The sequence below is a fragment of the Phocoena sinus genome, chromosome 16 (genome assembly GCF_008692025.1).
Source record: "Phocoena sinus isolate mPhoSin1 chromosome 16, mPhoSin1.pri, whole genome shotgun sequence".
In the NCBI taxonomy this organism is placed as follows: domain Eukaryota; kingdom Metazoa; phylum Chordata; class Mammalia; order Artiodactyla; family Phocoenidae; genus Phocoena; species Phocoena sinus.
Window position 1 is genome coordinate 24,381,387 of NC_045778.1, and position 22,793 is coordinate 24,404,179.

The following is a 22,793-nucleotide window of genomic DNA, read 5'->3' on the forward strand; positions in this document are numbered from 1 at the left end:
GACAGGGGACAGCCAGGATTCGGGAGGCTCAGGGTCTCTTGTTCATTCATTCCCAGTGAAGTTCTTTCTCTGCCCAAGGCCACTGGGTGTACCTTGTGAGGTGACAATTATAGATTGGGGACCTGGCATACGCATTGTTCCCTGAATGCGGTCCCTCCTGTACTTACCCAGCTTCAGGACTTTGCCCACACTGTCCCCTCTAGCCAGAGGACTCACCCCACCCGAGGCTCTGCCCACACTCTCACCTCCTTCACAGATGCCAGTTTCTTTACCGAGAGTCCCCAGCCAGAGCCGCTCGCACCTCCATGCTCCCAGGTTTGTTGCCGTCACAGTCCTCTGCCCACTGGGGTCTGCTGAACGCCGGTTCACTTACCCGGCCGGTAGTTCCTCCAGGGCAGCCCGAGTCTCAGCCGCCTTTGAGGTTTCGGTGTCTGGAGTGGGATTTGACACCCAGTTAGTGCTCAGTTAATCTTTGACTGAGAATGAATAACAACACTTAAATAGAGCTTCCTATGTACCGGACTGTTTTTTTTAAAGTGTTGTATATGTGATAACTTTTACTCCTCAAAATAACCCAATGAAGTAGGTGGTTTTATTACCTGCATTTTGAAGATGAGGCCACGGAGACAAAGGGAGCTTAAGAGGGACACACCCAAGACCACCCAGCTAGTCCGTGGATCAGCCCAGGAGGCAGCTGGGCTGTGGGGTCCACACTGACACCCAACTGATCCACCACACTACCTCTGAGGTGTGACTCCAGCTCAGGGAAGCCGCCCTGCATAGCAGGGTGGACGCCTTTGTCATTGCCGGGAGAGAGAGTGCATGGCTCATAAGGGCAGCCCGGCCCCAGCTCCAGCCCCTCAGATTAAGTCTATTTCCTTAGTGTGGTCTTTCCCCCCTTTCCCACCCTTCTGAACTCAGGACTCCTGCCACTCTACTTGGCACGAGTGGGTTTGATCCCCTCGAGGACAGCAAATGTTTTCAGAATGATTGCTCTGCCACATAGACCCCAAAGATATGCACAGCTTCATGGAGACCCTTGGGCATCACCTTCCCTACCCCAGACCTCAGTTTCCTGCTCTGGGAAATGGGCAGACTTGCTCAAATCACATGGTGTGACCTTTGGTAAGGATTCTGAGCTGCTCCAGAGCCAACACCATGTCAAGTCTATTTACCCGAATCTGTCTGTGCGCCTGCCCTCAACAACCAGGTGACCCTGCCCAGGGAACTCGGGGCGCGGATGAGGTTACAGTCGGGCTGGGGTGTGTGTTCCTTGCCCCTTGGAGCAGTTCCTTTCTCGAGACCTGGGGGCAGCCTGGGACAAGGAGATAAGCTGGCTGATCCCAGGAGCCTGGATGGACTAGGCGCTTGTTTTGCCACCTGACAGTGGGTGGGGACGCTTGTCAAAGGCTCTTTTTTGCAGCAAACAGTCGACGGCGTCTGTCCCACCCTTTTTGGCTCACGGAGCCACACAGCCGAGGGCAGGGGGTTCGGGTGGGTTAATGGGGGCGGCTGGCAACGCCCCTGCCAAGTGCAGCCAACAAGTGGCAGCTCGCAGACGGGGCTGGGCAGGCTGCGGTGACCCGGGTGGGGGCAGCCAATGAGCTCCCGGGCTGCAGTGGCACCACCGGGCAGCCTGCCTGTCTTTGGCTGGAGCGGCAGCAGGAGGGGCCTGGGGCCACCAGTCAGGGCTGCTGTGCCCTGTCTCTGGGAGGCCCGGGCAGATCTGCTGCTCCATTCACGTAAAGCCCTACTCGGGCTGCCATATTTCGAACTTCTCCAGCCCTCTGGGGGAGGGTGGCTGGGAAAGCTGTGCAGCCAGAGACGGAAAGAAACTTGGAGAACTTTTCCCTTGCTCTGGGCCAGGGTGGGCTCGAGCTCCGGGCTGGGGAGAAGGGAAATCTGCTGGGCTCACAGCAGGCCTGATGGAATCAGAGGGATGGAAGGGAGGGAGCAGGACCAAGGGGAGGCAGGGGCTGTGATCGTGGCCTGGGCTGCCCACCCTGGACTGGCGTCAGGGACCCCAGGGCCCTGGCCTAATTGAGCCTCTTACCCTTTGCGGGGATGGAGTCAGCCCTGGAACAACACTTGTGACTGAAGCGGCTGTCAGCTGGGGCGAGGGGACATTCAGGCTTGCCACCAAAACTCCCGGTGGTATGGGCTGGAGTCAGCAGCAACAGGTGCTTGTGCCCTGCTCCCCACGCAGCTCAACCCCCCTTGCTCAACACAGACCCACCAAGGCCAACCAATCACATAATAAACATATTTATAGATATACAATTTCAGAATTCTATTTCAAGAAATACAGCTTCTCAGTGGATCCATTAGGATCTATGTTCTTATTGCACATGGCTCAGCCTGTCTAGGGACATCTACTGAGACCAGAGGGTTGGGGTGGTGGGAGCCGAGCACCAGGGCCACCACGGGCAGGGCGCTCTCACCCACATCCAGTTCTGAGCATCTCTTTGGGCAGGGGGCAGGGAAGGGCGCTTCATCACAGGGCAGGACCTTGTTTAAAAACCGTATTTGACATTTCTCCTCAACCAAGCCCCTTTTCCCAGCAAGAATCCTATTTGTTGGGGGACTTTTATAAAAAGAGCCAAGAGAAGCTCTGGGAGGGTAGTGATCCCCTCCTGGCTGGCAGCTTGGGGTAGTAAGGCTTTGGAGGATGGCAGGCTCAATGACACACCCACCACCAGAGGAAAATTTGGGGAAAACGGTCATTCCAAAAGGCCCAGTATAAACTGTGGGAATAAATAAAACCTCCCTCCCTTGCCCTGGCAGCAACTGCTGTGGAGAAAAAGCCTCATTTGAGGGTGACCATAAGAAAACCCTTCTGGTTCAGGTGCATCCTTTATCCAACGTGCAAGAGAAGGCCGGGTGGCATCATGTCCACGGAGGGTAGAGACAGAGGCGCCCACGGTCATGGACTTTCTTCAGGAGTCGGCTTCTGCCCCAGCGTCCTGGGCCCCACGTGGTTGACTCTGGGAGGAAAAGCCTTCTGGAGTCCTTGGTACATGGCTTAGGAAAAACCAGTAGCAACAATGGGGCTGTGCCCTGGGGCACCTATAAGGCAAAACTCACATAGGGACTAAGCGGGGAGGTGGTCAGGCAGAACCTGGCTCCCCTCTCCAACACTGCTGCTCTCAGTGGCAGTGGGGGCAGGGGGCTCCCGGGCACCAGGACAAAACAAAGCGCCCACCTGAGCTGGCCAAACTTGCGGTGGGTGGTCTCATCCCCACAGGCCATCTGGGGCCTCTGCCATGACTCAATACTGACCTGGCACCTGGCCCCAGGAGTCCTTTCTTCCCCCGCAGCCTGCTCCCCTCCGGTTTAACCATATAGCTGGCAACCTTCCAAGTTCTCTGTAGATTTATGCTATCATGATTACAGCTGCCGTCAAAAACAGGCTGGGGTTGAGGGGAACGTTAAAAGCTGTGGCCCAACTTTCCTCATGCTGTCAGCTACGGCTAATGTCTAGCCTTTGAAGGACAAGGCTGCCTTCCCCAAACAGGCTTTGTTTTCTAAAACAGGGAAGAAATCAACTCAACAACCAAATCCCTGCATAGTTTAAAAAGTAGACTATATCTCTATATACCTCTATATCTTTATATGTGTTATTTACATATAAATAGATACATACATATACACGCATCTATAAATTACATTCTACAGAGTTCTCTTTCCTCCTCCTCTCTATCCTTGGCCCACACCTCTGATTACCTCCACTGAGGTGACTGGTGGTAGCTCCTGGGAGGGGGGAAGAAAGGCAGTTGGGTGCCCCCTCCCCAGCCCTTCCTACAGACATTTGCTGCAAGTTTTACATTCCACTTCCGTTGTCGTGGTTTCTGTATCCTAGGAGAGAGCCGACAAGAAGCCTGAGCTTCTGCCAGCCCTGGGAGGAAGGGAAGCAGCCCCACGTCAGGTTTTCCTGCCTGTCCTAACAGCTTTCTGCAGTTACTGGGTGAGAGAGGGGGCAGTTGTGCAGCGTCCGGCCTCCAATTCCATTTTAATTTTTTTTCTTTTTTTGTCTTTCCTTAAATATACAGTTCGTCACCTTGGCTCAGTGCATGTCACCACAAATTCTCCAGGGATTTCATAGTCTGGGGAGGAGAGTGGTAACAGTTAGCTTGGCAGTTACGTGCCCCAGAGCCTCCAGCTCAGCCCACACTAACAAGCCAACTCCTCGGCCCTGTCCGGCGCTGCCCACCTCAGCCCCTGCCCCGTCGCCCTCCTGCAGTCTGTTTCTCTCTCCCAGAGGCACCAGCAAACGGCCTCTAAGCAGAGTCTGTAGCTGGATCCCTGCTGAGGGGACACAGGCAGAGGAAGGGGTGGGCAAGCGGACCAACACAAAAAAGAACCATTAGCGGCTCTGCCCACACTCCTCTGGGCTTGGTCCAAGCTGTCCCCTCTGGCAAATGCTGGGAACAGAGCCTGCTATCCACACACAGGGGTAAAGGAGGCGGGGAGCCTGCGACCAGCACCTTTTTCCCCCACTCATTCTGTGCTAAGGGTTCTCTGTTCCTTCGACCCTGAACTCATGACCTTCTGTTCCCTTCTTCTGACCACAGGTGAGAGGCCTGGGCGGGCCGGATGCCTGCGGCTTCCAGGTGCAGTGGTGTTAAGAGTGCCTCTGACCCCACCAGACAAGGACCAGTCTGGGGGCACGCGCCCCTCCTGCTCCCAGCCTGTCGGCTCCCCCCCGGGGCGCTGTCTGGCTGCCCAACCATCTTGTTCCATTTCCTCCTGCCTGGAAGGACAGGGGAAGAGGAAGGGCTCTCGGCCCACCCGTTCCCACGTGGCTCATCCTGGTGTCAGCAGGGGAGTGTCGGGGGGGCTTTCGGGGGCCCAGTAATCCTCGGCAGCCTAAATCCCAGGGCACAGATAATAGTCTGCTGCACTTGGGAAAGGGCCATGGGGGACTGGATGGCTGAAGTAGACCAAGGAGGCATGAGTGGCCCTCAGCAGCAGCCTTGGGCACCCCACAGCCCCACAGCCCCAGAGTCAGCAAGCGGGGCAGGGTGCTGTGGAGGAGCACTGAAGGGCACTAAGACTTCAGTTTCCCAGCACACCCCAGAGCTGTCCCAACTCTGCAGGCTGGAGGCCAGGCTGGGGACAGGGAAACTGTGCCACGATCACAGGCTCCCTCCCTCCCTCCCTCCTCCCACCCTCCTCTGCCTCATGACCGAGACCAGAGCTGCCAGGAGTTGCAGGGCAGAGGAGGCCCTGGCTCATACTTGGACCTCGGTGGCAGGCTGGCCCAGGACTATCCATGCAGGGAGGCCTGCACCTCTGACAGTCGGTTACAGCTCGGGGTGCCCATCTTCTGTGCTTTGTGGTACATATCTGCGTCGCCAAAGTAGCGGGCCCGGTACAGCAAGCCTTCCTCTGCAAAGCAATGTGGCAGGGTTAGGGCAACCTCTAAGGCTGCTACGATGCCTGCTTGGCCTTTTCGGGAGGGGAAAGGTAGTTACAGGCCCAGGAGCTGAGGCAGAGCTGGCTTCCCTTAGGGTAGACCCTGGAGAAGGAAATATGGTCCCACCTTGGGAGCATAATAGAGGCCCCTTTCTACAGAATATAGGTGAGGCCAGCCAAAGAGAGAACCTGTTATTCTGGTGAGACGGCCCCAGGGTCCCACGGATAGATCCAGATGCCCAATCGGTGGGTGGGGAGGAGAAATGTTCCAATCTCTCTCTACATACTTACCTGCGGCAGCCGAACAACAGGCTGATTGCAGTGATTTACGGGAAGCTGGAGGACATCTCCAGGTGGCTCCTGGCTCCCAGCCCCAGGGAAACACAGGGGTGGAGGCCGGTTCTTGGCTAGGACATGGCTGGCGCAGGGCAGTGCCAGGTGCTGCGCCCACAGATCACTGGGGGAGCAGGGCTTTTTCCTTCCCTGCTCTCAAGCTTTGTGCCCCCAAACACACACACACACACACACTCTCACACACACACACACACACACACACACACTCTCTCACACACATACACACACACTCTCTCTCTCACACACACACACACACTCTCTCACACACATACACACACACTCTCTCTCTCTCTCTCACACACACACACACACACACACACACACACACACACTCACTTTGCTGCTTCTCCTTCCAACAGTTGTTTCGGAGATTGGCAATATAATCGTCTTCCACATTCCGTTCAACCATTTTGAGGCTGGAGCCTGTGTACTCCTCAGAGAATGTGTCTGCCACGTAGTAAACGACGTTCAGGTGGTCAGTGACTCGCCTGTGGACGTGGCCCACCGACCTGGCCAGAAACAGACCAGGCACAAAGTGGGCTTGGGTCCCCAGGCCCAGGGCAGCTCTAGGGATGACTGCGGCTCCCAACAGGAGGCGCCACACAGGCCACAGGAGCAGCTGCTTCCTTCCCAAACTAGAGCAGGAACTCCACGCTACCCAAATGAGGGTGTGGAGAAAAGGCAGGGGGTCCCTCCCGTATGAGTGGCACAGACTATGGCAAGGGCTTCCTCAGGCTCTCTGCTTACCACACTGCTGCTGGGAGGGCCTGGTCAGGGAAGGAGGGAACCCGGAGCGAACACAGGCTCCACCTCTAACGAGCTGTGTGACCTGAGCTCCCTGTGCCTCCATTCCCTCATTCATACCCTAAGCCAATCGTTGCTAAGGGCCTGCCTGTGTATCCAGGAGCTCCCGGTATAGAGTGAAGAGTCTTAGGAACAAAATGACAGGAAGGATTCCAAGGAGTTGTATCCTTCCATCTCTTGGATTCTATCCTCCAGCTCCAACTGCAGGCTCTGCAGGCTCAGGGAAGAGCCTCAACATGCAGACAGGAGTTAGTGCTCTGGTGAGAACAGGCCTTGTCTGCCCATTCTTGCCTCTCAGCTCTCGGGCTGCAGAGAAAAAGGCTGGCATCAGGCCACAGAGCGCCTGTGCCTGCTGGTGTGGGTCCAGTGGACCGACTCTGCTCCCTGCTGGCTGAGAGGGATCCTGCCAGGCTCCCAGGCAGAGCCAGGCCACTAGATGGGAGCAGAGGGCTTCCAGCAATAGAAGCTGAGCACCAGCTCTGTATCAGATCCTGGGCCAGGTGCTGGAAATAATTGAGGGGAGCTGACGCTTTAAAAGGGCAAATAACTTGCCCAAGTTCACTATTGGTGGTTGAGACCATATAGTCATTCAACAAATGTTGTCAAGCATTTCTAATGAGCCTGGCATTTTATGTGTATTACTCATTTATTTTTCATAAGCAGCTAGATGTTATTATTCTTCCCATTTTATAAATGAGGAAACCAGGGCTCAGAGAAGTTATGTAACTACTCCGGGGTCACACAGCTGCTTAGTTAGTAGAGGAGCTGGGATTCAAAGCCACCCTTGCTCTGACTCTAGAGCCCCTGTTCTTCCCATGGCCCCAGGACCCCCAACCAGAATGGAAGAGAAGCGGTTCTTATTTCAAGGCTTGCAGATAAGATCGGGAGAGTGTCATGCAGCCTGTGAAATCATATGCAAACCAGGTGTATGTGCAGTGTTCTAGGGAAAAGATCTGCAGGTTTCATTGCATTTTCTTAGGGGACTATGATCCTTATAAGATCAAGAACCTCAGCTTAACAGGGAAAGTCTGGATTCTAATCATCTTTCTGCATTTTGATCAAGAACCTGCAGGACAAGGATGGGAAGGAAGGGCCCTGATGGGGGCTGAGACTCAAAGGCCCCTGTCTACCCACCATCCCGGCCTCACCCCAGCCGCAGGTACTCACGGTCTCAGGCTGAGGCTGTAGGGTGGACTGGAAACCATGAGCTGGCTGAGAGCTGACACGAGGATCAGGATGAGGATGGGCATCAGCTGGACAAACACCCCCAGCCCACCCTGGAGGGAAGAGCCAATGGTCACCCAAGCTGGACCTGGGTGGGGGGCAACGCTGGCGGCAAACGCCTCCAGCTCCCCCAGCACAATGGAGTCCAGGTGGTGGCAGCCAGCTGCCATGCAGATAGGCCATGACGCCGCTCCCTCCCTTTCCCTCCCACGGGTCCCCAAAATACAGAAACTCCTCTACCTGCCAGTTTCCTCAGATAAAAACAAAGCAGCAACTGGGGTTAAATGCTGGGGTGGGAGGTGGGTACACGTATTTACTTGTGAGAGAATACCAAAAAAAAAGCGAGCAAAAGTGTCTGCCTCCAGACACTTGGGAGGCAGGGCTGGAGGGAGACCTTCCCTATATACACCCTTCTGAATTCTGAAACATATGACTATATAACCAATTTAAAAACTGCCAGTTAAGAAATTATAAATAAAAAAATTTGTTCACTGTGTGATAATCTGTGATTTAAAAAACTCTTCTGTGTGTTAAATACACACAAAATAAAAGTTTAAAACATGGATAAAAACAGAAGGCCACATTATCAGAGCAAAAGAGAACCCCTCTGCCTGGCATAATTTTAAATATTCTGCAACTGTCCGCAGTATTTTAATCTTAGCTAACTGCTTTAATTTTAGTCAGCCAGCTGGTCTTATAATCTGTGGCATTCAAAATATGTTTGATGCACTGTCTTGTTATAGTTTTGTATACATTTTTCTAATAACATTTATTTATTTATTTATTGGCTGCGTTGGGTCTTCGTTGCTGGGCACAGGCTTTTCCTAGTTGTGGTGAGCAGGGGCTACTCTTTGCTGTTATTTATTTATTTATTTATTTATTGGCTGCACTGGGTCTTTGTTGCTGGGCACGGGCTTTTTCTAGTTGTGGCGAGCAGGGGCTACTCTTTGTTGCAGTGCGTAGGCTTCTCACTGCGGTGGCTTCTCTTGTTGCGGAGCATGGGCTCTAGGTGCGTGGGCTTCAGTAGTTGTGGCACACGGGCTCAGTAGTTGTGGCTCGCAGGCTCTAGAGCACAGGCTCAGTAATTGTGGCGCACGGGCTTAGTTGCTCCATGGCATGTGGGATCTTCCTGGACCAGAGATCGCACCCGTGTCCCCTGCACTGGCAGGCAGATTCTTAACCACTGTACCACCAGGGAAGTCCCTGTATACATTTTTTTTTTTTTTTTTTTTTTGTGGTACGCGGGCCTCTCACTGCTGTGGCCCCTCCCGCTGCGGAGCACAGGCTCCGGACGCGCAGGCTCAGCAGCCATGGCTCACGGGCCCAGCCGCTCCGCGGCATGTGGGATCTTCCCGGACCGGGGCACGAACCCGCATCCCCTGCATCGGCAGGCGGACTCTCAACCACTGCGCCACCAGGGAAGCCCCCTGTATACATTTTTAAAGAGTGCTGAAAAGAAGCAAGAAGAGCCAGCCCTATGTTGTCATGCTTTACAATTCTATCATTAAGTTTAACTTTCCGTTGCTTGGAAAATGTCACTTAGGACTTAACCAAATTGACCGGGACTTCCCTGGTGGTGCAGTGGTTAAGAATCCGCCGTCAATGCAGGGAACATGGGTTCACACCCTGGTCCCGGAAGATCCCACATGCCGCGGAGCAGCTAAGCCCGTGCACCACAGCTACTGAGCCTGCGCTCTAGAGCTGGTGTGCCACAACTACTGAAGCCCCTGCACCTAGGGCCCGTGCTCTGCAACAAGAGAAGCCACCGCAATGAGAAGCCCACATGCCGCAACGAAGAGTAGCCCCCGCTCACAGCAACTAGAGAAAGCCCGTGCACAGCAACAAAGACCCAATGCAGCCAAAAATGAATAAAATTAAATCTTAAAAAAAGGAAAAAACCCCAAAAGAACAAATGGACCTGACAAAGGCCATTCACACTGGAACCTGCCTGCAGGTAGAGAAATTTCTGCATTACGTTCCCCAGCAGAGGCCATGAAACCCCCACTCTGGCCGTGGGTGCTGGGCAGTATGGTTCCCTCTGGTGTCCCTCAGCAGGATGGCACAGGGGGGGCCAAGATGGCTTCCCGGCTTAAGTTCTGGGGGCACTGCTGCCGCAGAGTGTCAGCGAGGGGTATCACTCCCCAGCCCAGGCCCCATCCCCTCGGGTGTCACCGGGCACCCTCCCCATCCCCTCCCCAGCGCTCTCCTCACTCACATCACCCTGGTTCTCCCTGCGGTCCTGCCTTTGATGGTACGTGTAGCGCATGCGGCCGTTGCTATAGACATGGACGTTACCTGGAGGGTCAGAGGGACTGAGTCAGGAGTGGGGCTGCTGGGAACGGGAGAGGCTGGCATCCAGTCTCCCACCATCACCACCAGGGAGGCCTGGCTGTGGGGACAGCGGGGGGACTTACTAGATGGGAAGCCACCTCCAAAGAACATGTTGAAGAGGTCTTCAGGGGAGATGTCAGCTTCAAAGCCGCGGTGGAAGTCCCCGTGCCCATGGCCGTGCCGGGCTGCCTGGCTCTTGTCATCGCCGAACTGGTCATACTGCTTCCTTTTCTCTGGGTTGCTAAGTACTGCGTATGCTGTGCCAATGGCTAGAAAGGAGGTAGAAAGGTCAGGCCCGAGGATGCTGGGGGTGTGGCTGGAGGCGCCTGTGGCGGCCAAGCACTCACTTCCTTCAGGTACTCAAGTGCTGCTCTAGGAAGCAGGAGTCCTAGGGGCCAGCGGGAAGTCTGGCTGTTGAGCAAGAGGGGGCGGGTGGGGGACATGCAGGAATACCTCTACGTGAATGCAGGCAGCCTGGGCCGGGTGGAGGATTAATGCTCAGGCTCCTTGCTCTCCACTTCGCGATGATGGTCCGATTTTTTCTACACGCCAGGCCCTTTATGGGCATTATCTTTCTTATGCCTAACATCCCATCTCCATTTTACCAATGAGGAAACTGAGGCTCAGAGAGGTGTAGTGTCAGCTCACGCAGGTCTGATGCTGCAGAGCCAGGAATCAAACCCAGGTGTGTCTTGCTTCAAGTCGGCTCTCTGACTTTATGAAAACCACCAAAACGCCCCCACCTCATCACTCTCTCTTGGGGTGTCCAGTGGGATCAGGCACCCCCTTTCTGGAGGGTATGTAATCTTGAAGTCATAGCACGACATGAGGGCTGCACAAACATGTGGTGTGCTGCTATAAACTGGAGAGCAGCAGGAACTCCCAGGAGGGGCCACGTCCCCCGGCTCACCACTGCTGGCGGTGTGGCAGGGCGAGCCCTGTCTTCCCTGGGGTCCAGGTCCCAGCTGCTCTTCCTTGGCCCAGCCCAGGGGCCTCCCCATTAGAGCCCCCGAGGTGGGAGGCCTGTGCCCCGAAGGCCCCAGCTCCGAGCCCTCCTTCGTCTCTTGCTCCTTCGCCAGCGGCCCACTCTCTCAAAGGAGGAGGTCAAAGCTGCATCTCTTCACAACCTGCAACCCCTGAGAATAAGGAGAATGTTCCTCCTCTTCCCATTGTGACAGGCCCCGAGGCCAGGTGTGGTCTCTCAGTGCCTGTAGGGCAGGGCTGCAGGCAGAGGTCAGGGCTGGAGAAACATTAACCACAGCTACCCTGCCTCCCCAGTCCTATTCTCCTTCTTCCCCTGGGGCTGGTGGACCAGCAGCGGGGGAAGATGCCTGCAGACTGCCTCACTGGGGACCAACCCCAAACAGCCTGCCATGGAGCACCTGGGGCAGCGCTGTGAGACGGCACACTGGGTCTTGGGGTCTGCTCTGCCGCAGACTCCCCATCTGGCTGTGGTCCCAGCCCCCGTACTGCACAGCACCCTGCTTGGGCCAGACAGGGCTAGTCACCACGCCATCGCCCAGAGGGAGTGAGCCTAAGATCCTGAAGGTCCCACTGAGGACAAGGTGGGTGTGAGAGAAGAGATGTCTGTGGAACTGCAGCGCCCAGCAACTCAGTGCTGGCACAGAGCCCGCACGTGTGCCTGATTTGTTCAGTGAAAATATAAATGATTAAAGGGTAGCTTATCATTTCAGCCAGAACTGAAGCACCCACCCCAGAACCAACAGGCCCTGAGGCCAGAGAGACTTTCACGTCCCCCCAGGGCAGGCCCTAGGCTGTGTGTGGTGTGAGAGGGAGGGTGTGTGTGTGTAAAGAGGCCGGGGTGGGTTGGCCATGGCTGCTGGTGCTGAGGAGGCCACCAAGCTCTGACTCAGGGCCACCTAGTTTCTCAGCACAGGGAAACTATTACCACGATCCCAGGATGAGGACGTGAACACGGGTGAGTCAGGAGGCCTGCTTCTGCCCCTCAATCACCATGTGACCTTGGAGAAGCCACCTGGCCTCTCTTGCCTCAGCTCCCCGCCTGTAACCCCCAGGGATTGAGGGGCAACGAGAGGGAGGAGTGGCGCCATCTGTGCTCTGACAGACCATGTGGCTGTAGGCGGCTACTAGGACCTTCTTCCCAGGAAGCAGCTCCTGAGCTGGGAGGAGTTGAGCCACTTCCCAAGGCCATTTCCTGGAAAAGCCCCTTCTCCCTCCCTCCCTCCCTCCTCCCCCCCCTTCCCTCCCTCCCTCCCAAGGACAGGCGATCAGAACACCCAAACACTAGGGAACCAGGGCCAGCTCACCTTTGAAAGCTTCAGTGGCGCCAGGCGCGCGGTTCTTGTCAGGGTGGAACTTGAGGGCCAGTCTGCGGTAGGCCTTCTTCAGGTCCTCATCTGAGGCCCCTCTGCTCACCCCCAGGATCTCGTAGTAATCTTTACATTGCTTGACCCTAGAGAAGGGAGTGGAGCTTGGTGGGGGACCTCTACGTGGAGAAACACGTAGGGGAGGTGTGGCGGGCGAGGAAAGAGCAGTGTGGGTGCACAGCTCTGAGCAGGCTTGGGGACCAGCAGGGCAGGCCCAGTTGAGACAGCAAGAATACACTCAGGATTTAAGAGGGGGCAGTCGCTGTTTTTGCCAGGCCAGGAACCATTTCCCTGAGCTAACAGCACCCTCACTGCAGGCAACCACAGAAGGACTGTCAGTGTCCGTCCATCAGGGGTTTCTGCCCAAGGGCAGGTGTGTTCCAGGCTCTGCCAGCTCTACTCTCTTGGCTATCCGAGTCTGAGGGGGTAACAGAGAGGCCAGACACGGCAGGTGTCTGTTCACCCCATCTCAGGGCCCTGAAGAGACGCTGTTTCTCTTCCACTAATTCTTATTCCTGGGCTCCCTGGAGAACCCCTGACTCTTGGCCCACAATCAGTTTCTATTGCTTATAACCCATGGGCTTGTCTGGTCAAAATCCTGTCTGGTCAGAAAGATGTAAATTTGGCAAATGCTTTTATGGCAAACTATAGTCACGCTGGGTCACACAGAGGCTGAACCCCAGACCTGAAGCCTGCCAATGTCTTCAGTAGCAGCCAGGACCATGTGGGAATGACTGCAGAGGGATTCCCGAGGCTGGCTGGTAGGGAGGCCTCAGGAGAAATGGGAGGAGTAGCTACTCCTGAGAAGCCTTGGCTGGACCGTCTCAGCCTGGTAGTGAGCTGCTCTGTGCAGGGTCGGCCCAAGCCTCGGAGGGATAACCGTCTCCTGTCTCCACTCTACCCAACACAGGCTCTGATCTGAAAGGGCCTTTGTTGGGGGCAGGAGTGTGGGTTGTGGGAGTATCTGGAGGGGGAGACCAGGCCTCATCTCTGACAAACAGGGCTGTGTAACGAGGCCCAGGACCTGCTGGCCAGTGGCAGAGGAAGCCGGCAGTGTCAGCATTTCCAGCCTCTGCTGTGGGTTGTCTTGGCGGGAGGAACAGTGGAGCCCTGAGGCCGGCACTCCAGAGCCTTGTGGGAAACAAGGAGAGGGTCTGGTGAGCTCGACTTCTTGAACCTCCTCCAGCCTTAAGACCCTCCCAGGTGAGGTGGATGACAGGCTGCAGGAAGCCTTCTCTAGAGTTGAAAATGTCCCAACACACCAGACTCTCGCCCCTGCCTGCCGCCCAGCCCTCTACCTTTTCACGGCCGCTACTTGTTCAGCAGTGTAGCCTTTGGTGCTCTCTCCTCCTCCGGCTTCACCGTTGGCCGAGGGGGTGCCGGCCCCACCTGCTTTCCTATGGGTCGCCTGGCTTGCCTCTGTGGGTTGCGGTTGGTCGCTGGCCGACTGTGGTTTCTGGTTGAGGGACTCGATCAGGGCTGTGCAAAAGCAAGGAAACTATTCAGGGCTCCTCCTCCAGCAAGGCCATGTGCAATGGCTGAGGGACTGCCTGGCCCTGGGAGATCCCGGGACCCCCGCATCCCACCCAGTCTTTTTCCCAATGAAGCTCGCTCCTTCCCTGACTTGGGCCTGTGGAGGGCTAACGGGATAGTTGCCTGCTCTCTTAGGATCCACAGTTCTTAGGGTATAGATCTTTTTTTGTTTGTTTGTTTTTGCGGTACGCAGGCCTCTCACCGTTGTGGCCTCTCCCGTTGCGGAGCACAGGCTCTGGACGCGCAGGATCAGCGGCCATGGCTCACGGGCCCAGCCACTCCATGGTATGTGGGATCTTCCTGGACCGGGGCACGAACCCGTGTCCCCTGCATCAGCAGGCAGACTCTCAACCACTGCGCCACCAGGGAAGCCCGGGTATAGATCATTTTTAAACTCAGAATAAAAATAAACCATTAACGCTTTAGGTTTTTTAAATCCCAAAGTAATGTGTTTAATAGCCACCTTCCATTGAGTGAGAAGATGGGCAAAGTACTCTGTAATGGGGATTCCACTTAGCAGGACCATCTGAGTCAGCTGGGGCTGGTTGGAAGGCTTCCTGGAGAAGGCTTCCTCTCCCTTAGCCATGGAGAGGAATGGGGTGGGGCAGTGATTCTGCCCCAGAGGGCCAGGGGTGGTGTGAGACTCAGGACTAACATCTGCTGTGCTCACTGCTTGCTATTGTTTACCTCTTCCAAATGGCTGGCCACATCAGATGTCCTACTTCAATGTTCATAGTCTATACAGGGCCTTAGCTGTTACCCTCAGAGAGGGTCACAGTTATTCAAACCCAAGTCCTTGGTGCCTGCCGACTCAATGAGGAAAGGCCCATATCTCTGGCAGGAGTCCCCTGTGCCCATTTATTACAGGCACAAAACCAGCTCTGAGCCCCCTAGTCATGCCTGGGGTACAGCGCCCTGGGAAACCAGGCATCTGGACCACTGCAGGGACCCAGGACACCTCTGTGCAGAGGAAGGATGGCAGCACAGTCTGGATGGTCATCAGCTTCCTTCAAATGTGCCAGGTGCTTGCAGGGCTCCAGGCACCGTGCTGGGTGTCAGACACTCTCTACTGCGACGCATGTGGGTCTCACCCAAAGCCTGGAGCAGGGCTCGCTGAGAGCAGAGCACTGGGGCTCAAGTGGACCACTGTGTCCTGAGCCACCGCTGTAAATTCACGTGTCCTCACTGAGTCAGCAGCTGGGAAATCCCAATACAGAGGCTGACAGGTGAGCCTGCCCTGCATGATGGGGTGGAGAGGCCCCTGTAGCAAAGCCTGGGAAGGCACTCAGAGAGGAGAGAGTGATGAGTGCTCACTATGAGTCAGCAGGTCTGGACATGGTGCTCTGCATGTATTCACCCATTTAATCTTTTTTTTTGTGGCACGCGGGCCTCTCACTGTTGTGGCCTCTCCCGTTGCAGAGCACAGGTTCCGGACGCGCAGGCCCAGCGGTCACGGCTCACGGGCCCAGCCGCTCCGCGGCATGTGGCATCTTCCTGGACTGCAGCACGAACCCCTGTCCCCTGCATCGGCAGGCGGACTCTCAACCACTGTGCCACCAGGGAAGCCCACACCCATTTAATCTTGATAGTGACTTTAGAGCTGGGTCTTATTACTGCCATCCCTGTTGTAAGGGAGGAGCTGTGTTTGATCACCTTGCCTGTGGCTATACAAGATGAGTAGCAGCACTTAAATTCCAGGATGTCCAGCTCCTGAAACCATGCTCTTGACTAAGTTGCTATCCCAGAACACACGAGCCTGGCAGGGGGAGCCCCTTCCAGCACAGCTGTTCCAAGAGAGAAGTTCATTCACAAAGACCCAGGTTTCAAATCTCAGCTCAGCCACTTCCTAACACTGAACCTGGCTGAGCTGTGAAATTGCTCTGAATCTCGCTTTCCTCACAGTAGATAAGGATGAAATGAGATGTGTATAAGCACCTGGCACAAAGACTGACATAGAGTAAAAGTTCGAAATGAGGGGCTGCTAATACTGTGACCTGGGCTGATGGACTGGCTGGCCAGGGAGGTGAGGGGACCCAAGGTGTGGGCGCTGGGGACCTGCAAGTCTTAGGAAGGCGAAGTCTCAGCACCCAGCAGGCTTTGGACCCAGTTGTAACTGTGAGACGTCCGGCCATCCCAGGCTCCAGGTCTATGCCAGGCACCAAGGAAATGGCAAAGGAAGAAACCAACAGGTAAAGCGATGCTGATCAAGATGGCACTGAGGGAGGAGCTGGTTTGCTGGTTTCCTAGGGCTTTTAAAGAAGCTGTTTATTTCGATTTCTCTGGAAGCCCCACTGGTCCAGGCTGATGCCGAGGACAACGTGAGCAGCCATTCCGTTGCTGTAGATGCACCGGGGCATCGGCCAGGAGAAGGGATGGACTCTCTTCAGTACCTTTCAGGGAAGAGTCTGGAAGCTTTTTAGGCAGTTACACGGAATCAGCCCCTCTAATTTCCCTACACTGCAGAAAGAGAGCCCAAAGGGGAGTGGATGTGCTCTGGGTCACACAGAACGTTCCTATTTGAGGTGGCAGTTCAAGATTTCTGGTTGTCGACAATTGTCTCTCTTGTGGCCTGGACATCCCCTCTGCTAGGCTCCGAATGTGACCGCCTCACCCTGTCTCACTGTTACATCCCTCATGGCACAGTGGCTGACAGACAAAGTAACAAAAGAGTAGGAGATAGAATAGCTTAATGTGGCGATAGAGTTAGACAGACATGACTGGGTTCAAATCCTGACTCTGCCCCTTCCCAGTAAAGCTGGCAGACATTTAAAAAGAAGGGAAATTGGTGGAAGAGACCAAAGCTGAGGTGGGAGCAGTAGCAGCTCAGGTAGATGTGAGAGCATTTCTACGCCAAAGCTACTAGCGGAGGCCCCTCCTCAAACCCAGACTGGAGAGTCAGACTGCCCGCTTCAAACCTGGCCTGCCACTTGCTATCAAGAGTCACCTTGGACAAGTTAACTTAGCTTCTCCATGTAGAACTACCTTCCTCAAGAAACTTGCAAGAGTAAATCAGTAAATGAGTGAATGCTTACAAAGAACTGAGCACAATGCCCAACAAACACTGTGTCATCTGTTACGGTAACTTCATCTCCAGGTGTCTCTATGTACCTGCAGTGCCCAAGCTGAGTGAGGAGAGGGAGGCTGGATTAGGGAAAGAGCCTGGGAGTGGGGCTGGACAGTCTGGGGCCTTTGCTAATTAGCCACGTGGCCTTGTCAAGTTACCTAATTCCTCAGTGAAGACACAGTCCCTGCCCTCACAGAGTTGTTCAGGGGGGTAAGTAAGATTCTATGAAATAAGGTAAATGGAAGGACTGATCGCACAATGGGGGGTGTGCTCAGTCCTTCGACAGACAGCCCCACCCTGGACCTTGCCAGCCCTGGTACATCCCTCATTCCTGGACCCTGAATGCCAAACTCTCTCAGCTACCAATCCTCCCTCCTCCCGTGCGCTGGCCTTCCTGACTTAGCCTGGACCCCAGAGGCAGCCATTGCATAGAACCTTGGGCAGCCTTTGGCATGGACCTGGAGTCTGGGACGGCCTGACATCTCACGGTTACAACTAGGTCCAAAGCCTGCTGAGTGCTGAGACTTTACCTTCCGAAGCCCCGAGTTCCCCAGTGCCCCACCTTGGGATCCCTTACCTCCCTGGCCAGCCTGCTCCCGTGGCTGGCCAGTTCATCAGCCCAGATCACAATATTACCAGCAACTCATTCTGCACTGTGTCAGTCTCTGTGCCAGGTGCTTCCACTGAATCTGAGGCAGCCGAGCTGTCCTCCATGGCTAACCCTCACTTTGTACACTGGGGAAACTGAGGTCTGCAGATGTTCTCATCAGCTCCCTGGAAAACACAGTGCCTTCCATCATTGCCTGCAGTGAAGCCAAGGGCTACCAGGCTGCAGGGGCTGGATAGAAACTCTCAGAAAGAGAGTTTCCCTTCTTTTTAAAGGGCCCCAGCTCAGGGCCCCGCTACATCTGTCCAGCCCTCGGTGCCTCCCCACCCCACCTCCTGTGGCAGAGTTTCAGGTCCCCTCACATCCTTTAACTGTGAGGTCCCCTGACCCTTCGAGGTTTCTCTGAGCCTCCTCCCACCCCAGCCCTCCGCCTGTCCTTCCACTTCTCCAAGACCAGTCTTCCCCCATGCTCTTGCCCCTCTCCCCTTCATTTCTCGACCTGCCCTTTTCCCACGTGGCCTCTGCAGCAACTGACAGTGCTGCTCACAGCCTCCCTGACACATGGCTCCGTGGCTCCCTGGCCACTGCCCTCTCCTGGGACTGCCTCTTCCTGCTGTTGCTCTAGCTCACTCTCCTGCTTCCTCTGTCTCTGCCTATTGCCTAAGGGCAGATGTGGCAATGGTTGTGCCTGCAGCAGCCTCTGCTACACGCTTCACACTTTCCCACAGTGACCTCAGCCAGGCACAACTCCAGTGAGCTCCATCCAGCTGATGACAGCAGACTTTCACCTGGAATCGGGAGCTCTCTCCTGAGCTCCAAGCTGACAGCTTCTTTGGAACATCCCACAGGCACCTTGCACTCTGCCCATCTCTTCCCACCCATGTTCTTCAGCCTTGGTTTCTTCCTGGTCACACAGGCTTGAATTCTGAGTCCCTATTTCTCCTCAGCATCCTTCTCTCACAGAAGGCTCGGTACCTTTCCTCCAGTGACTTTATCCTGATCCATGCTGCCTTATCTCAGGCCCTCATAACTCCTAACCCACACAAGGCAAGTGTCTCCTAACAGGTTTCTGCCTTGAGTCTCTCTTCCCACTCATTAACCCTTTATGCCGTTCTCTATTTTTTTTAAAATAAATTTTATTTATTTGTTTGTTTTTTATTTTTGGCTGTGTTGGGTCTTTGTTGCTCTGTGTGGGCTTTTCTAGTTGTGGTGAGCAGGGGCTCCTCTTTGTTGCAGTAGGCGGGCGTCTCATTGTCGTGGCTTCTCTTGCTGCGGAGCACGCTCTCTAGGCACACGGGCTTCAGTAGTTGTGGCACGCAGGCTCAGGAGTTGTGCCTCGCGGGTTCTAGAGCACAGGCTCAGTAGTTGTGGTGCACGGCTTAGTTGCTCTGCGGCATGTGGGATCGTCCCGGAGCAGGGCTCGAACCCGTGTCCTCTGCATTGGCAGGCAGATTCTTAACCACTGCGCCACCAGAGAAGCCCCTATGCTGTTCTCTTTTTAAGAACAGTACCCTTATCTTCCTCCTGCTATCAAATACTTCAGTATTTCCCCCATATGCCCTTCTCAAGTCTCCTACCTTCCTCCAAAGTGCAGTTCAAATGCGGCCTCCCATCGTACTCCCTGAAGCCTTCCTTCGCTGTGATCTACAATTATTTTACGTCCCCGTCATGATACTGCTTATAGTGTATCCTCCATGCCGCCCCCGGCCCCCATACTCCCCTCCACCTCAGCAGACTGAACTCATGGAGGGAAGGGACTGGATTTTTCACAACCATCTTTAGGTTCTCAGCATCTAACACTGTGCTTAATTTTTGTTTAATCACAGCTCTTGTTTTATGGTTTGCAATATTACGTTTTCTGTAACTCTGTCTCCTTCACTAGATCGGAAACTCCTTAAGGTGAACAATCATGTCTTACCAATCTTGTTATTACCACTTAGCAACAAGCAGAGACTTTACAAATGAAAGAAAAGAAAGAGGTCTTTGCATTAAATGCGTATCCGGAATGAGTTCAAACTTTAAACATCAAGTGTAGACAACTACCTAATATTTTTTAACCAAGCTTTCCCCATCTCAAGCCCAAATTACCCCCACATCCTTGTCAGCTCAGTGCAGGGCTGCAGATGGCACAAGGTGAAGTTCACAGAGACTCACGAGCCATATACTCTTTTCAGAATAACATGAATATGACAAATATGCAGCAGGTCCCTCTTCTGCCTGAGCAAATTCCAGTACTTGTGCCCCAGGAAGGACACCCATCCAAGCACCTGAACTGGACGAGGGGGCTTGCTGACAGAAGAGCTCCACAGGCCATGTTGTCACCATCCTTTCTTGGCTGCCTGTTTCTGAACCCTTGAAGTATCAGTCAGAATGCTGAGAGCTGGAAGCCCCCCCTGCCCCATATAGGGGGCTCCCCTTTTACAGAGTGTGATTTCACAGAAAAGTTCCTTGAGCAGGTTACCTCAGGAGTCCTGGAAAATACAGACTGAAACTCTCTCTAAGGCAAACAGGCCAAAGATCAACCCGCAGAATCAGGAGGGAGAAAAATTCAGGCATTCCAGGCTGCCTCTTCCACCACTATTACCCTTTCTCAGTTGCATATCGCAGGTAAGAAGGGTTGGAAGGCTGACTGATGCTGTTCAGTTTCACTTCACTCCTTTACTAAACATGTAGAGAGTCACAGAACTTTCCAATTTCTAGCTGTGTAATCCGGGTAAGTCCCTGGCCTCTGAGGTATTTCCTCATCTACCGAACAAAGGTAATGATCTTTGCTCTGCCTCCCTGATAGGGCAGGCTCAAGAGAGAAAATGCACTGAAAGAGCTCTCTAAACTGAGAAGCCCTATGGGTATGATTGTTATTCACATTATCTGTGCCAACCCTCTAATTTTCCAGTTGAGGAAACCCAAGCTCAGAAAGATCACATGGTAGCAGTTAGGATGAGAACCCGGGTCTTCTGAGTATCTGCTATACGCCACTTTACTAAGTGGTAATTGCAGGCGCAAACTCTGTATGTTTAACGGACAACCTCTTTCTCCCCTCCAGCGTGTATGAAGAAAAACTCCAAAGAAGACTTAGGTTAAAGAAAAAAAGGGTTCCTGGGTAGAGGAAGATGATCAGTAGTAGAGACAGCCTCGCTATTCCCTCTCTGGTTTGGAAACAGTCTAGGGCCGCTTAGCAGCCTGTGGCTGTCCAGCCGTCCATATGGCCGGCCATTGATGGACTCTTGGGGGCGAGGGTGGGTGGGGGAGGATAAGGCCATCGCTCTGAGTCTCGCAAGCGGGAAAAGAGTCTCCAGGAGGGAGTGAAGAGCCCGGTCTCAGGACAGACGCTCCAAGGTGGTGTGTGGAATGTGAAAAAGGCAGGCTCTAGTTTGGGGAGGGTGGTCCCTGGCCCTCGCCCGGAGACGTGCGAGGGAGTGAAGATATGGAGATGCCTTTTTAGGCCGTCCGAAGGTCGGAAGTCCTCTTTCCCTCTATAGAACTCATTCTCTCCTTCAGAGGAGTTATCTTTATTTTCCTGAACTATAATATTTCTCAGGCCGGCAACTGGCCTTGGGCCACCGAAAGGCCCCTTGGGAAAAGTAGTTTCGATTTCTCTTCCACGTAAGTTCCTTTCGCCCCGTCTGCCAGCGCCTCTCATTCTTGGGAACTCCAAATCTCAGAGCGTTCTGCAAGAACCTGGAAATCTGAAGTCGCTGTCGCCCCTGTCATCAGGTGTCCAGCATCCCGGAGAGGCGTGGGAGCCAAAGACTACACCTCCCGGCGGCCACCGCGCGTCTCAGTGCGCAGGCGTAGCCGCGCCTCGCCACCCCTCCCCCTCCTCCAACTGCTCCTGTCGGTCCGTTCCCGTATTCCCCCCATCAGTTCTAATGTCCCCTCCGTGTCTCCGGCACCTCACACTCACCGTGAACTCGCGGCGTCGGGTACAGCCGCTGCGCCTTCTCCAGGAAGCGGAGCGCCCGGTCAGGCTGGTTGCTCTGGATGGCCTTGAGGGCGATGCTAATACAGCGCTCGGCTTCATCCTTGTTGGATTCCATGGCGGAACCAGAGTGCGGAACCTGGGAGGGGGAGGCCGGGAGAGCGAAAGGCTGAGCCAGCACCCGGCGCGTCGCGGGGCTGGCGGTCGCAGGGTGATGACATAAACCCTCCGCCCCGCCTTTTCCGAGATTTGAGCGAGGGCGGAGGCGCTACCGTATGTCTTCTAAGAGGGGGACGTCAAAGTGAGGCGCCAAGGGTGCAAGCCCACATTCCTGGAGTCCAAGGGGGCGTATTCGGAGGTCTTAAAGTTTTGTATGCTTGCACGTTCTTGGTAGTAACTCTATGCGTTTGAGACGAATGTCTCTTATTTATTCATTCAACAGATATTTATTGAGTACCCACTATTTGCCTGGCTAGGTATGCAGTAGGTGAACAAAACAAAGCCCCTGCCTTCATGGAGCTTACATTCTAGTGTGTGTAGTGGGGTGGGGAGACGTCCAATAAAGAGATATATTCAAATAGTGATTGGCGCTTCCCTGGTGCTGCAGTGGTTGAGAGTCCGCCTGCCGATGCAGGGAACACGGGTCCGTGCCCCGGTCCAGGAAGATCCCACATGCCGCGGAGCGGCTAGGCCCGTGAGCCACGGCCGCTGAGCCTCCGCGTCCGGAGCCTGTGCTCCGCAACGGGAGAGGCCGCAACAGTGAGAAGCCCACGTAACGCAAAAAAAAAAAAAAAAAAAAAAAAAAAATTGATAAATGCTATGAAGAGAAAAAGAAAAGATAAAGAAATAAAGGGACTGAGAGTGGATGGTGCTATTTTTTTTTTTTTTTTTTTTTGCGGTACGCGGGCTTCTCACTGCTGTGGCCTCTTCCGTTGCGGAGCACAGGCTCCGGACGCGCAGGCTCAGCGGCCGTGGCTCACGGGCCCAGCCGCTCCGCGGCACGTGGGATCCTCCCGGACCGGGGCACGAACCCATGTCCCCTGCATCGGCAGGCGGACTCTCAACCACTGCGCCACCAGGGAAGCCCCGGATGGTGCTATTTTAAACAGCTTGATAGGAGAAATCTTCTCTCAGAAGCTGTCATTTTAATAGAAATCCGAATTCAGGAGAGAGAGAGAGAAAGCAGGTATTCCA

At 54.6% G+C, this 22,793-nt stretch overlaps 1 protein-coding gene across 3 annotated transcripts; it reads right to left on the reverse strand.

Moving 5' to 3' along the window:
- Positions 1–2,249: 2,249 nt before the first annotated feature.
- On the reverse strand, positions 2,250–21,796 carry DNAJB12 (DnaJ heat shock protein family (Hsp40) member B12). 3 transcript variants are annotated; one of them, XM_032608451.1, is made up of 9 exons: positions 21,585–21,796; positions 13,775–13,955; positions 12,417–12,562; positions 10,212–10,397; positions 10,013–10,092; positions 7,741–7,850; positions 6,106–6,278; positions 5,291–5,388; positions 2,250–4,103 (listed from the first exon to the last, which is right to left on the reverse strand). In XM_032608451.1, exons 1-9 carry the CDS (start codon positions 21,715–21,717, stop codon positions 4,074–4,076), a joined length of 1,137 nt encoding a protein of 378 aa, XP_032464342.1. In that variant the 5' UTR covers positions 21,718–21,796; the 3' UTR covers positions 2,250–4,073. The 3 variants fall into 3 exon arrangements, with proteins under 3 accessions (XP_032464342.1, XP_032464344.1, XP_032464343.1); XM_032608453.1 differs by having other exon boundaries at positions 5,244–5,388; XM_032608452.1 differs by having other exon boundaries at positions 5,238–5,388.
- Positions 21,797–22,793: the final 997 nt, after the last annotated feature.